Source organism: Engraulis encrasicolus, chromosome 2 (genome assembly GCF_034702125.1).
Source record: "Engraulis encrasicolus isolate BLACKSEA-1 chromosome 2, IST_EnEncr_1.0, whole genome shotgun sequence".
NCBI lineage: Eukaryota > Metazoa > Chordata > Actinopteri > Clupeiformes > Engraulidae > Engraulis > Engraulis encrasicolus.
Genome location: NC_085858.1, coordinates 34,703,517 through 34,718,516, shown reverse-complemented (window position 1 = coordinate 34,718,516; position 15,000 = coordinate 34,703,517). Strand labels below are relative to the sequence as shown.

At 44.0% G+C, this 15,000-nt stretch overlaps 1 protein-coding gene across 1 annotated transcript in view; it reads left to right on the top strand.

The window, feature by feature from the left end:
• Window positions 1-15,000, top strand: part of col5a3a (collagen, type V, alpha 3a) — a 156,878-nt gene that overhangs the window by 24,750 nt on the left and 117,128 nt on the right. The window contains exons 2-4 of the mRNA XM_063187356.1: window positions 1,224-1,388; window positions 2,283-2,496; window positions 4,711-4,873. Of these exons, the coding sequence (XP_063043426.1) occupies window positions 1,224-1,388; window positions 2,283-2,496; window positions 4,711-4,873 (542 nt within the window). The remainder of the gene's footprint in view (window positions 1-1,223; window positions 1,389-2,282; window positions 2,497-4,710; window positions 4,874-15,000) is intronic.

Sequence of the window (15,000 nt, the reverse complement as noted above, 5' to 3'; positions counted from 1 at the left end):
GACACACATCTTACATTGGTCCTGAGCCACATATGGCCTCACACACTAAAGGACTCTTGTTGAAACAAATTTGTTAATCATTAATCATTATCCCCCTTGTAGCCTATTCATAGGGAAATGTTTTTATTATTATTATTATTATCATTAGGCCTACCTCCGCCACATAATGATGTGATTTAGTTTGCCTTCGTTGTCTTTGTTCATTACTGGGTGCACGGCTTAACTTACCACTAGAGGTCGCAAAATCTTTAATTATTTACCAGACATTGCCAACACAGTAGGAAACAAGGACTCGCCACTCACGGGACTTGGCAGTTAACCAGTTGAAGACACCACGAAAGCTCAAAAGAAACGGTTGTTCTCAGTGCTCTGCTCTGCTCCTTGATATTCATTTTCTCCTCATAAGGACGACTGGAATTCGCCAGAATTTAATCCACAATGCTTGGCATTTTGCATAGCTCTCTAGCTTTCTTGCAAGCTAGCCCTAACGAAAAGTAGGCAACTTCAACTTTTGAATTGGGAGATTAAAAAGGATAAGGACATGCCACTATTAAGACTTTATTCGCAACACCAGTGTCACTAGGTTTACAAGAATATGTACACAAAACTGGAGTACACCGCAATGAATAGCTTCCCCACTGGTTACCACGACGAAACTTCTCAGTCAAATTAATAACATATCCGCATTTCGAAATGAAATCAACTACTGTAGCCTACTGACACGGGGTTCACCCAATCACAAGTCGGAGCTCCAGTCTCCGGTCCCTCCCCCCTCCTCTCTCTTCTCCATTCACTCCCAGTGAGGCTCAGTCTCAAAATCAAAAAAATTTCACGGCAATAGCCAATGACCGTTTAGCATTTTGCCATTGAAAAATCGTACAATCCCACATGCCATTGAAGTCCACCGAGACTCGACTCGCTTGCGTTGTCATGAGCGGAAAAAAAACTCGTGCGAGCCTCGGGATCTTATAACAGATTGGTTTCATCTCTAAGTTGAGCACATGCATTTTCTATGGAGCTGGGTCTGAAATAGCAATGTTATTAAGTTGTGTAAAGCATTAGTTTACATACTATTCTCCGTGATTTTGGACAGGAGGCGGCGCCTCCCTTGTACTCAAAGAGGAATCGCCTCTGCATGAAAGGGTTTTAAAAGACTACTACGTATAGGTTCAGAGGGTTCAGACGGAGACTAATGGGCCTCCTTCCTTCTCTGTCATATGCAGCCAATGTGGTGGACGTGTTGCGATCGCTGGACATGTCGGACAGTATGGAGGGCGTCTCCATGGAGGCGGGGCTGTGCTCCAGCAGGAAGGGCACAGAGGAGGCCGACTACGCCTACAGGATGAAGAACATGCAGCTGAGCACGCCAACCAGGCATCTCTTCCCAGGTGAGCACGCCAACCAGGCATCTCTTCCCAGGTGGGACGGCCACTTATGGTAGTTTTTAGTTAGTTCGAGCTTTATTTGTCCCCGTGGGGCAATTGTTCTTGCATTTCACTCGCTGGCACAATACACATAAGACACAGTGAGACATATAGCAGACAAGCACATATAACATAAAACATAGATCATCACTCATCATGGAGTGTGGTGAAGTGGTCCGCACACTGGGTATTAGCTCCAAAAATATAAACTTTATTTCATTTGTACAAACGGCACCGTTTCGATGCAACAGAGGGATCTTCCTCAGGCGCTCTGTTGGATCGAAACGTTACCGTTTGTAAAAAATGAAATAAAGTTTATATTTTTGGAGCTAATACCCAGTGTGCGGACCACTTCATCACACTGCTTACCACTTTTTGTCTGGCACCTGGATAACGGCTTTGTGGATGTGCGCACCCCAACCTCCAAACACTAAGTTTTTATCATGAAGCCTGTAACTTGTTACAATGACATCGACAACACAATCCTACAACACTTTTTTATACAATAATATACTATTGCAACTGATTGCTACCTTTACAACAACTAATACGGGTTCTCTATTATTACTATTGCTGTAAATGAAGATGCAGACCTAGTGTGCAGTCTGAAGTACGTTTATATATTGAACTGATTACAGAAAGAATGCTATGGTATGTATAATGCAAGTGTTGCTTGCACTTTCTTTGACAAGTTATTCTAGTGTTGCTTGCTCTGTCTTTGACAACTAATTCTAGTCCTCTACTCAAGCAACAACAGCAAATCTGCACGGAAAGTCTGTCTTTAACAACTTTTTGACCTACCTGTGCTATTGAGATGACTGATGAGGCCGTTCTTCTTATCTCCTTCTCTCTCATTAGACTCTCCTTTCCCCGAGGACTTCTCCGTGATGGCGACCGTGAGAGCGAAGAAGCGCACCCAGTTTTTCCTGCTGTCCGTGTATGACGAACGGGGCGTCCAGCAGCTGGGTGTGGAGGTGGCACGCTCACCTATCTTCCTGTATGAGGACCAGGATGGCCAGCCCTCGCCTGACCTCTACCCCATCTTCAAGAACATCAACCTGGCTGACGGAAAGTGAGTTACACATACTGTAAGGCTCTTTTCCACTGCCGGTTTTCTGGTAGGCCTATTGCTTGACACAGCGCGACTTGGCCGCCACGTCTTGCTTGTTTTTGCAGAAAACCGGCAGTGGAATAGAGTTTACAGCACACTGACCGTACACACTTTATTTGGTGCACCTTGCTAGTACCAGTATTGAAATTGGTGTCAGTGAGCAGTTGGGTATGTGTACCTAATAAAGTTGCTAGTGAGTGTGCGCCTCTAAATGGCTAACGTACCAGCAGCACAAGACAAACGTACAGCGGGAGATGTGTAGATGGCTGTAAAATACCCTACCCACTATTGGCATTATGTCTTACTGGCTTACTCTTGAGAAAAATTAACCTGGTTGACGGAAAGGGAGTTACTGAAAAGTAACTCGCTGAGTAGCTCGCTGTATCAGCATAGGAACAATGCGTAACTGTAAATGTGGCAATGTTTTTTTTACGTAATGTGTTTTGCTTCATGTGACAAATATGTTTAGACATTTGGAAGCTACACAAACTAGCAGTGTTTTGTAGAAAAAGTTCCAGCACATTAGACAACCATAACGGTATTGATTTTGCAGTGATTTTGTCCTGTAACGACTGTGTGGGCTGGCTTGGAAAATAACATGTGTATAGAGATTGTCCCGATAGCGGAGAGCACTCAGCTGTGTCCGCGCTAACGGTGCCATTAAAGCCTCCGGAGATGCACTGCCTGAAACAGCTGTCTCTTCACAAGCATTTTCCTCGATTTCCAATCCATATAAAAGAACAGCGCGTACAAAGAACACAAACATGCTTCTCTCTGCTCCGCTCCTCCACTGTGAGGCTTTAACAGGGAAATTAACAGCTGGTGAAAGAAAAAGAGATGCCACGTTTGCTCAGTGGCGGTAGTTACCTAACGGCGACCTGGCCTACTGTTTCCTTATGTGGGTCAAGTCAACAGATTTTATAGTGCTCCGTTTGCCAAGTGGGTGTAAATTAGTCTCAAATTTAATTGACCTTTGCCCTTTAGGGGGGGGGGGTATATGGCCTTTCACACCATACAAATTACCCTTCACCTTTGACCCCTTGTTGCTTTATGGCTTTTGAACGCCACGCTCAGATATGACATGATATACAGCTACACCAACAGCCATTCATTTAGCTGACGTCTTCAAAGCAAACAGCATACATAGACGTGCCTAATAGATAAAAGAGCAGCGTGCAGGATGAACACAGTCTCAGTATGACTCATGGCAGGCCAGTTCCAGTTCAATCACGTCCCATGCCCGTGCCTTAACCATAAATTTAGATTTTCAAAATAAATTTTTTGTAAATGACCTGTGATTAACCCGATAAGAGCTGAGAAGATTTCCTCAATGCTAAGTGCCCCGTTTTTTTTCCTTCCTAACCTCGTTCGTAGGATACGTTGGGGTGTAAATCTGGTTGGCCTTAAAAGGAAAGAAAGAAAATATGAATGTCTCATAATTCCTCATGGTAGCAGCAGAATCCCTCCGATAGTTCTGAAGATTAGTGCAAATTCACTTGGATAGACTCAGTATTAAGGCTGCAATTTCCTTTAAAACTCTTCCATGAAATCTTGTCCACATGTAGCATTGAGGTGTTACAAAAATGCAATAGGAATTGCAGTAATTTTGCACTGTGCTTCTGAACACTAGTGTACCATGAGAGATAATAAAATTATAGAATAAGTGTAAGATATAGGCCTATTGTTCAAAAAAGCAACAGAACTTCATATTTGATTGAACATTTTCAAAGAAAGCGAAAAAAAGAAAGCCCACCTGGGAAACTCCAACTCCCATTGTCATTGTGACACAGCGCTCCACAGCACACAAGTGAACACTGCACACTGCACACAACAAAATGTATTTTATGCCTCACCCGTGCAAGGGGGCAGCCCCCAATGGCACCCCAAGGGAGCAGTGCGGCGGGACGGTACCATGCTCAGGGTACCTCAGTCATGGAGGAGGATGGGGGAGGAGAGCACTGGTTAATTACTCCCCCCCACCAACCTGGCGGGTCGGGAGTCGAACCTTCAACCTTTGGACTACAAGTGACGCCCTAACCGCTTACCCATGACTGCTCTATTGGGTGCATTGAAAACCAATGTCCCTTAGCTCAGGCTGAAAACCACTGCCCTATTGGACTGCAGCTTTGAATTGACCCAAACCTCAAATCAAATGTCTCTTTCAAATGTCTTCAGGTGGCACAGGATCGCATACAGCATCCAGGGCAAGTCCGTCACTCTCTACCTGGACTGCCAGAAGGTGCAGACCCTGGAGCTTCTCCGTGGAGATAACCCTGTCATCAACACAGATGGAGTCACCGTCTTCGGCACCCGCCTGCTAGACGAGGAGGTGTTTCAGGTGAGACGAGCTTGAGAGTAGTGTTGGTAGTGCTGGTGGGAAAGTTTTTTTTTCCTTTAACGGTCTCTGGATGTGAGCAACTGCATCATACATTTATTGCAGAAAAGAAAAGCAGCACTCTTCACTGACGTTCTTCCCTTTTTCATTGAGTGGCTTTGCATGATACACAGACGTTTCAGCCTAAGACTTCTTTAGCATCTAGCAGAGGATATGGTGGGACAAACGATTTGTTAACATAATGCAATATACGTGAATTACTAAGAAATTGTACATCCTGTGGAACATCCCTGATTGCACTGTTTACATGCTGGAATACAGTAAATCTGCACTGCCTGCTGACCTGCAAGGCCTGTGGTGAAATACAGTATATCTTTGTTCATTGGAGCATGCCACTCCTCAATCAGGAAGCTATTCTACAGCATTTGGGCATTTTTTGTGTTATTATAAATTGGTTTTCCAAGGGTATGTAAAAGAAACTTGTCATTCAATGGCTTTGCATGTGCCCTTTGAACTTAAATCAATCAAATAGTAGCGCTATACATTTTTCTGTTTTGAACTCTTGCTGGTCGGACATGTTGTACTGTCCTTCTGTGCAGCTTTAGAGTGATGTTTGTTGTCCGAGGAAGAGTTATTGGGATGTCCGCTGCACTGACAGAGTGTACGTTTCTTAATAACCTGTGTTAGCCAAATAGCAGTCGTTTATTGCGATTTGCTGGGTTATGAAAGGCCCTAGCATTCATTTTAATGAGCAGTTTATGCCTGAGAGGGATAAACTGCACAACAATAAACTATGAAACGCTTGAAAGCCTTGATATTGTGCCAGACATGGCAGGCTGTAGACTTCAGAGTTTACAATACATTGTAGATTCAGATGATGAAAGGAACTGAAATCCTGCACCGTTTTCTTTTCCTGTTTGTTAAGCAGGGTCAAGGCATGTTTCTCCTTCTGTATTATCTTCAGCAGAAGATTCAAATCATCTGTGCCATGTCATTTGACCCTTTTTTAGTCTTTAAAAAAATAGTATAGTGAAGTCAGAGGAAAAAACAAGTGGGGAACGGCAAATGACCTGGGCCGGCCCCCAGTGCCCTACCGTCAGAGGCACAGTAGGGCCCTTTAACCCATTTTTTAGAAAGTGTGCTCAACTCCAGACCTTTTTCCAGGTCTTTGAGTGCAACTGAACAGATATGTGCATTTTATTTTATAGAAAAGCCGCACTCTCGAGTGTAGTTCTTGTATTTTATTTTAGTGGGTAAGCATGACAGACACATTTTGACCTAAGCCTTCTACAGCTTCTAAAAGAGATGTCCTTTTACGCTTACAGGCAAAAGTGACGTGAGGCAGGGGAAAGTTAGGACAATTCACCTTTAGCAATGCCGTCAAACAACTTCTGTTGTGAAGCTCAACAGGTATAAACAACAACTGGTTTCAGGTTGAAAACCGTTGAGAACAGTGGCCTGTGAATGTATGTCTATGTCACCGGAAGTAACTTATACCTGCTTTGAATCCATTGAAACAAAGGTGTCTGATGTCATGAGAACAAGTCTGACAGGCGGACAAAGATGCGTCCGTCAGAGCCGTGTGGCGTCCGTCTATGCACTCTGCCGCCTTGTGGACACAGGAGAGAATTACAATTAGAAAATGCGTTTCAGACAGACAGACAGACAGACCGACGGACGGACATACCCTCTATGGAGTTTCTAGGACGCATCTAAAAAGGCCCTTTCACAGCTCTGCACTGAAAAGAGACCCTAATAACACACACTTCCCAACATTATTATTGCAGTAAGTGTGCAGAGGAGAAACCAAATAGGGCCATAAACATTGAGCACTGAGCAACAACCCTGCAAATAGGGTTTACTACTAATCAACACTATTTACTGTAAAGATTCACACACAGTCGCACACGTCCGAATATCACTGAGAATGAAACGCACACCTCATATTTCCCCAAAAAAACATCAATTTGGCCTCCATTAGAGTTAAAAAGGAAGCAATCCTTTGCATTTGTAGTCAAAGCAAAAGTTGCCAAAACAGTCTATTTATGCTAATTGCATTCTGATTGCATCTAAACTGTAATTAAGCAAGTCTCTCATTAAGAGTAATTAGGTATGTTTTGGAAGTACAGGGCCGTAATGCTTAGCCTTGTAATTATCCTAATTCACTGTGTGCATGGGCTAACTAGATAAATGCTAAGGCTAATGGGAGCCATACTACATGGGAGTCCAGTACTGTGCAGAGAGTTTGTTTTGCTTGCAGTTTTGGATGATGCTGCTTACATTCAAACAGAACACATAAGGTCATGATTGTGTTATTGCATGTGTGTGTGTGTGTGTGTGTGTGTGTGTGTGTGTGTGTGTGTGTGTGTGTGTGTGTGTGTGTGTGTGTGTGTGTGTGTGTGTGTGTGTGTGTGTGTGTGTGTGTGTGTGTGTGTGTGTGTGTGTGAGAGAGAGAGAGAGAGAGAGAGAGAGAGAGAGAGAGAGAGAGAGAGAGGGAGAGGGAGAGAAAGAGAGTTTGTGTGTGAGAGAGAAAGAGACAGGGCGGGTTGCGTGGGTGTGTGTACTGTAAGAGAGGGAGACCGACTAAGATAGATAGGAAATAGACATGTATATCCTAACAGAGATTTATTTGTGCACATATCTACAGTAGAAGCTAATAAAACAAACTCTATTCCCTTTCCCTACGCACCATGTGATCCCATCATTAAAACTCCAGACTGCTAGACCAAACTGACCCTCTAGCTAAATATATACAGTAGGCTATGTATGTACTATGTACAGAGCACATGCTAGCTATATTACTGCTAGTGTGGCTTGACCTTTATGGACTGAATTGCGTTCTCATGTTTAGTATAATGTGGGACTGGTGTGGAAGGCAGTGGTGCAGTCTACGTAGAACGCAAATATACGCACTGTATACCCACCACCAAATTTCAGGGATTTCAGTATACCCACCTAAAATTGATTGATACATTATTTAGAATAGCACAAATACAGTATACCCTCTTCAAAAAATGCTCAAATATACAGTATACCCACCCTAAAAAGAAGACCACCACTGGTTGAAGGTATCTTTTGGAATCTGTGCCATTGGTATGTAAAGTATTCAAAGCATGAACACGATGAGGAGGGTAGGATGTGTTTTATTATGCGCACGTGGAACAGCTGGCCTTGTGTTATGGGGGGGGGAGAGAGAGAGAGAGAGAGAGAGAGAGAGAGAGAGAGAGAGAGAGAGAGAGAGAGAGAGAGGGAGAGAGGCTGCGCTTTTGTCTGGTTTGGAACATGAAAGGCAGCAGGTGTGTTGTCTTGGCTTGTTTGTGGAGCCACGCCATCTCCTTCCACTGCTGTAAAACACCCTGATATCTCAACTTTCTCCGTGTGTGATTCTTGGCAGAGGTTGGCTGAGTGGAGCGCAATGGATGACCGGTTGCGTTTCCTTTGTTTGTTTGTTTTCACCAGCAGTGAGTGGACTCTGTCTGTGTCTGAGAATAGGTCAGACTCCGACGCTGAGAGTAATGCCTCTTTTCCACTGCTCGACGCAGCGTGACTCGGTCGCCAATTTTTGCTTTTCGTATAGGCACGACACTGCTCAATCATAAAGGAAAAAGTGGCGGCTGAGTCGCGCTGTGTCGAGCTGTAGGCCTACCAGAAAACCGGCATTGGAAAAGAGGCATTAGTGTGAGAGACTGGGTATCTTGGAAAACCACACAACACACACACACACACACACACACACACACACACACACACACACACACACACACACACACACACACACACACACACACACACACACACACACACACACACACACACACACACAGCACGCACGCACACACACACACTCTTAGTCTGTTTTTTGCGGTTAGTAAACAGTAACAATAGTAAACATTTCTAAATGGAATTATCCGCTCACTTAAGGCTCCAACAACACTTGATGAATATGAAAGAGAATATATATATATATAAAATATACATTTTTATTTATGTCATTTAATGAGTTTTAACATTTGGAAAGTAATATATTGAAGATTTATGAAGGGAAAATTCTCTTTTTAAGGAAAAACCTGATTTTACACATGATTCCAAGACTGCATGAAGTTGCCATGTGGCAACCATTAGCTAAAAACTTAATTTAAAATAAAAATTAAAAAAATGTTTTGGAAATGTAACTCATTTTAACACTAAAAAAGCACTGAAACATTTTTTACACTGTAAAAATAATAATTCATGCAGTAGAGGGATATATGAATATATCTCACACAACCTTTAACCCTATTCAGACTGGGCTTTTTTGGCATTCCTGGGCCTGGGGGGGGGCTCTTTTGACCCCCCCTCATAACTCATGAACGGAATACGGTATGACCACCAAACTTTGGGGAGATGATCTACATATGGACATCTATGAATGACATAATTTTTGTGTCATTATCTGGTATTATGACGTCATTATGACATCATCTGATTATAATGGACAAAATCTCGCCATAATGTATTTTCCATCAAATTTAGGTAATGCGCTTAAATTTTAAAGATTATATGGTTCATACCACTTTAATGCTCACAAAGTTGTGTGATGCTAATGGAAATAACAAAAAAATATGAAAAAGGAACAATAATGAGACTTAGATCAGTGATTTTCGGTCAGACATACCTGTCAGAAAACCGTCGCCATGGCAACGTCAAAAATGATAAACAAAATCTTTTGGTACTAAACTGTAGCCAACAAAATTGTAGGAAAAGTCACCAAGTTTCGTAGTCATAGCTTAAGTCGTTAAGGAATTATACAACATCAAAGTTGGTGCGGGCACTTTTAGCCCCCCCCCCCAGTCTGGATAGGGTTAAATAAACATGGAATGCCTGAAGTAGGTCAAACTAACTATGTGTCAGTTCATTTTTTGTGCTTTTTATCACTTTTTTGGGAGCTATACTGTAATACCATGCGGATATCCCCTCTTTTCATTTTGACTGGGCATCTTGGCCAGTGATTGAGTCCCCTTGAAGAGGAATGCCTGGTGTTCGTCAGAGTTTTCCCCTTTGGGCCAGTGTGTGTGTGTGTGTGTGTGTGTGTGTGTGTGTGTGTGTGTGTGTGTGTGTGTGTGTGTGTGTGTGTGTGTGTGTGTGTGTGTGTGTGTGAAACTTCAGAATTATCTTTGAGAAACCAGTGAGCAAGAGGTCATCTATTTAATCACCCAAAGGGGCCCAGTGCTATTCCAAAGCTTTTTGTTTGAGATAACTCTCACGTTCTTGTATGTCTTGTATGTATGTCTTGTAGGCTGTCTCAGTGTGTGAGTGAGGTCTCTCTCTCTCTCTCTCTCTCTCTCTCTCTCTCTCTCTCTCTCTCTCTCTCTCTCTCTCTCTCTCTCTCTCTCTCTCTCTCTCTCTATGCGTGTGTGTGTGTGTGTGTGTGTGTGTGTGTGTGTGTGTGTGTGTGTGTGTGTGTGTGTGTGTGTGTGTGTGTGTGTGTGTGTGTGTGTGTGTGTGTGTGTGTGTGTGTGTGTGTCTCTGTGTGTATATGTACATGCACACTGACTGAAGAGTGGAGCGTAGGCATGAACTGCTTTAACCTTTCTTGTCTCTGATCTCTTTGTTTGTGGAGCTGCTCTTGGGGGACTTAGTTGCAAGTAGCTCTGAGTTAAATGGGGCAGAGGAGAGGAGAGGAAAGGAGAGAGAAGGAGAGGAGAGGAGAGGAGAGGAGAGGAGAGGAGAGGAGAAGAGAAGTTAGTGGAGAGGAGAGGAGAGGAGAGGAGAAGAGAAGTTAGTGGAGAGGAGAGGAGAGGAGAGGAGAGGAGAGGTTAGTGGAGAGGAGAGGAGAGGAGAGGAGAAGAGAGGAGAAAAGAAGAGACGAGAGGGGAGGGGAGGAGAGGAGAGGAGAGGAGAGGTTAGTGGAGAGGAGAGGAGAGGGGAGAGGAGGAGAGGAGAGGAGAGGAGAGAGGTAGAGAGGAGAAGAGAGAGGAGAGGAGATTAGAGGAGAGGAGAGGAGATGAGAGGAGAGGAGAGAGGTGGAGAGGAGAGAAGAGAAGAGGAGAGGAGAGGAGGGGAGAACAGAGGAGAGGAGAGGGAAGGAGAGGGGAGGAGAGAGGTGGAGAGGAGAGGAGAGATCCCATATCGTCTTTTATCCCTCAAGCCCTTTGTCTGAACAGCTCAGGACATAGAGCGAGGCAGGGTGGGGATGAGGATGGAGGGGATGGGGGTGGAGAAAAGAGATAGTAGAGAGAGAGAGAGTGAGTGAGTGAGTGAGTGAGTGAGTGAGTGAGTGAGTGAGTGAATAGTTCAAATCAGACATGTGGACTCGAGTCCAGTGACTTGGACTCGAGTCTGACTCGAGTCAGCGGTGTGAAGACTTGCGACTTGAAATTTCAAGATCAGAAAGGACTTGCGACTCGACTCGACTTGCACGCCTTTGACTCGGGACTCGACTTGGACTTGACAGTTGTAACTTTCAATGACTTGGCGTGACTTGCCATGTTGGGTCTAAAAAAAAGTCCAAGTCCAACCCTTGTTTTCAGAATGCAACAGCCCGCCCACATTCTTTGTTTGAATCACGTCATTGTCCTAAGCGATGCTATGCCATTGGCGGCCGACGCAGCTGGCTTGGACGCCGCGACCAGCGGCAAAAACACAATTTTTTAGTGAGTCTCCAGAACAAACATAGCCTATATTTTAAACCATCGCGGAAGTTAATTTATCTCCCTCTCAGCCCCATCTCATTTTGCATTCTTAATAGGGTAGGCTATGGAAGTTTGCACTGTGATCAACAAATATTTTCTATCAATGTTGTAGGAAGCGTGTGTAGTGGGGCGCTGTGATGTGCAACACGCGTATGTAGGCTACACACGTGAAGCTCTCGCTCTCTCGCCCCTCGCTTACGACAGAAATTCAGTGAGAACCAAGCTGTCTAAATATTTTAGCTAAATTGTGATGGACATTGATTGTTGAACATTAGGCTATTTAAGCAGTTGAAATAAAAAAGCACACACTGCTGACATAACCGAACCACAGGACTTAATCTATCTACCCGAAGGCTGTTACAGTATGTTCCGCTCCCACACACTATGCTTGCGAGTCAGTCACTTCAAAGTGAAATGCAGCCTTGCGAATAATTTCCACCATCGCGGACAAAACCACGTTATGATGAATAGCCTATGTGGCGAGGTAAACGTTACGAATATGGCCTGCTTTTAAGTTTCCCCCAACCCAGGATGTGTCCGTAGGCTATATGGCTTGATATCCCAGGGCTATTTCACGACCACAACTCCACGCGCTGAAAATGCATGTTAAGCTCGCGCTTAGTCTAGAAAGATAACCTCTCGGTAACATTTTTTGCATTGACCAGCCACCATTGGTTGAGTATTGGAATCAATACAAAAAGACACGTTTATGTCTTAGTCTTCCAGCATGCAATCGAAAATAGGCGAGCAGAGAACACTTGGTCTTGCATCCATCAAAAGAGCTCCACCGGTTGCCTACTTTAGATGCTGGGTGAATGGTTCCAAAGGGAAATAATTTAGCCTATTCATGACAGTCTTGCAAAGAGACAAGACAAACGACCAAAATTGTCAAATAATTGGTCAAGGCGCGAGATGAGGAATACTGCATGGCTATTGGAAAAACTTTGAAGAAACTAAGCGCAAGCAACACTGCTTCCCGCGAAGCTTGCGCATGGCTATAAACAAGCTATGCGCCCCGAACCTCACTGCTTGTTGTTCGATGACTTGAATCGAAACATTTCTAAGGACATCAGGGCTATCTTTGGAATACCGCCTCAGCCAGCTGAAAGCAGATTAGCAGTGTCCCATGTGTCAAATGGTAAGATAATGCCATAGGCTACCTGTTCCTTGGAAGTTTCAAAACTCAGCCTTGACACACTATCATGCCAGCCACATCAGTTCAAACGCAATCTTTAATGCAGCCTATCGTGAAGTTTAAATGTAATGTGAGATAGAGGTTGCAAGCTACTGCTGAGCAGCGTAAGACATAGGCATGGGTCGGCTCCCGTGGATAAAAAGCATGTTCCCTCTCGCGTGCTGCTCCCAGCCCAATCCTTGCGCGCGAGAACCTTGTATCTCGTGGTGTCGACACCGCTTTATCTTATGTTTCTCACAGTTCGAACTACATGCTTCGTTTGGTATTTTGGGGGAGTTTGGAGTCGCAATTACCGCTGCTTGGAAATGACACGTTAGAGCTACACGACGCCAGCACTGGAGAACTGGGATGTAACCCTGTTTTCCAAATTAACAAAAATTAGGAAACATAGAAGCAGAACTTTGTTTGGCTACAATCTATGACCTGGACGGTGAACTTAATCTTTTTGAAGAGACATGAACAGCATACAAGTGCCTTTGAGGGGGAGGAGAGGGCGATTGGGGAGAACAGGGAGACCAGAGCATGGCGCGAGGCGCATATTCTTTCGGGAAAATGAGAGCGAAATGTTGGATAGGGCATTACACACCGTCCTTCTTCCTACACTGTAGAAGCGCAGAACAAGGTTGCCTCGTTGCCATAACTGACATTCTGCAGCGCTAACGCCATGTTTAATTGACAGCGTGCTGGCGAATAGTCTAGTAGCCTAATATAATTAACAAGACGTGGATTAATGACTGTGCAAACGAAGTTCTAGTTAACTTGGACTGTGACGCAGTAAAATGGTTGGTGATGGGCCATTGCGGCATTGCGACAATGCCGATATCAGCTTCAACAATAGTAGAGTAGAGTAGAGTAGAGTAGTAGAGTAACTTTATTGATCCCCAGAGGGAAATTCAGGAAATTCATCATTACTTTACCAGGAATTTAATCCAACTAACTAGGCCTACTTTGTCCTCATTTCTTAGCCCATATGGACAAGTGTCTACTAGGTTAATACTGTTGGCACGTAGCCCACAGCAGACTATAGCCTAGTACTGCACCATGCATGTGCGTGCTCATTGGTGGGTTCACAGTTATGACACTGTCAATGCTCAGCTTTGGTTCACAGATAATGGGATGAAGTGAACATCATGGACCAGCTGAGACAGGGCTGTCTGCTGAGCTGTGCTGTTAACTCATCATCCTGTCTCACATGTGTAGCCCCACCCCCCATACACACACACACACACACACACACACACACACACACACACACACACACACACACACACACACACACACACACACACACACACACACACAGGGCTCAATTAAAAAAAAAAGAAATTGATTACCCCTACTGTATGTCATATCTTGATGAGAATGGTGAGCTTAATATGGTACCTTAGGGAAAATGGCGTCTTTTAAAGCCAAACCAAAATGTTTACATTAGTCGAGTGTTACACTACAGTAAAGAGAGGGGGGAGGGTGGGTAGCACCTGTAAGACATGAATAGGCTACTACTTTCACCCTTGGCCTTTGTGGGTAAATTCAAACATAGTACGCTGAAAGTTTGAATCCGCGTTTTCAGGTCGGAAGTGTAATATGCCCCCCTAATGTCTTGACAAAACCTTCCAGCCAAAGCTGTCAGCGGCCCTGCCTGTGCTCCTAGTGAAAAAGTTAACCATAGTCCTGTCCTTAGCGTTATGATGCTAGTCTGTATAACTTACAACCTTGACTAGATATGACCGGCCCACCACCAAGACCAGGGTGGAGTAGTGGAATAGGTTTATGCCATCAGATGATGGAACAGACACACACACATACGCACACATTCTTGCAAACAGGACTATTTGCCCACTGGACAGTAAATATTTGGCATATGGTTGCTCCTTTCTTTAAGTACAAATTCACATGAAATGTATTTTTATGTGAAAAAAAAATATGAAATTAAATGTCGTTTTACATACACAGCACAAGCAGTAGTTTGGTTTAGACTGATTTCTCTGCAACTGTTTTAGTAATTGTCATCTTTTTACTCAGGTCTCATTATTATACTAATGAATTTATGATCGAAAAGAAAATCCCTTTGTGACTTGTTAAGGACTTGAAAAAAAATGAGACTTGGACTTGGACTTGACTTGGCTGGGGTACGACTTGGACTTGGACTTGACTTGGTCAGATGTGTCTTGACTTGTGACTTGACTCGGACTTGAGTGGAAAGACTCGAGACTTACTTGTGACTTGCACGTTAGTGACTTGGTCACACCTCTGGTACAAGTTAA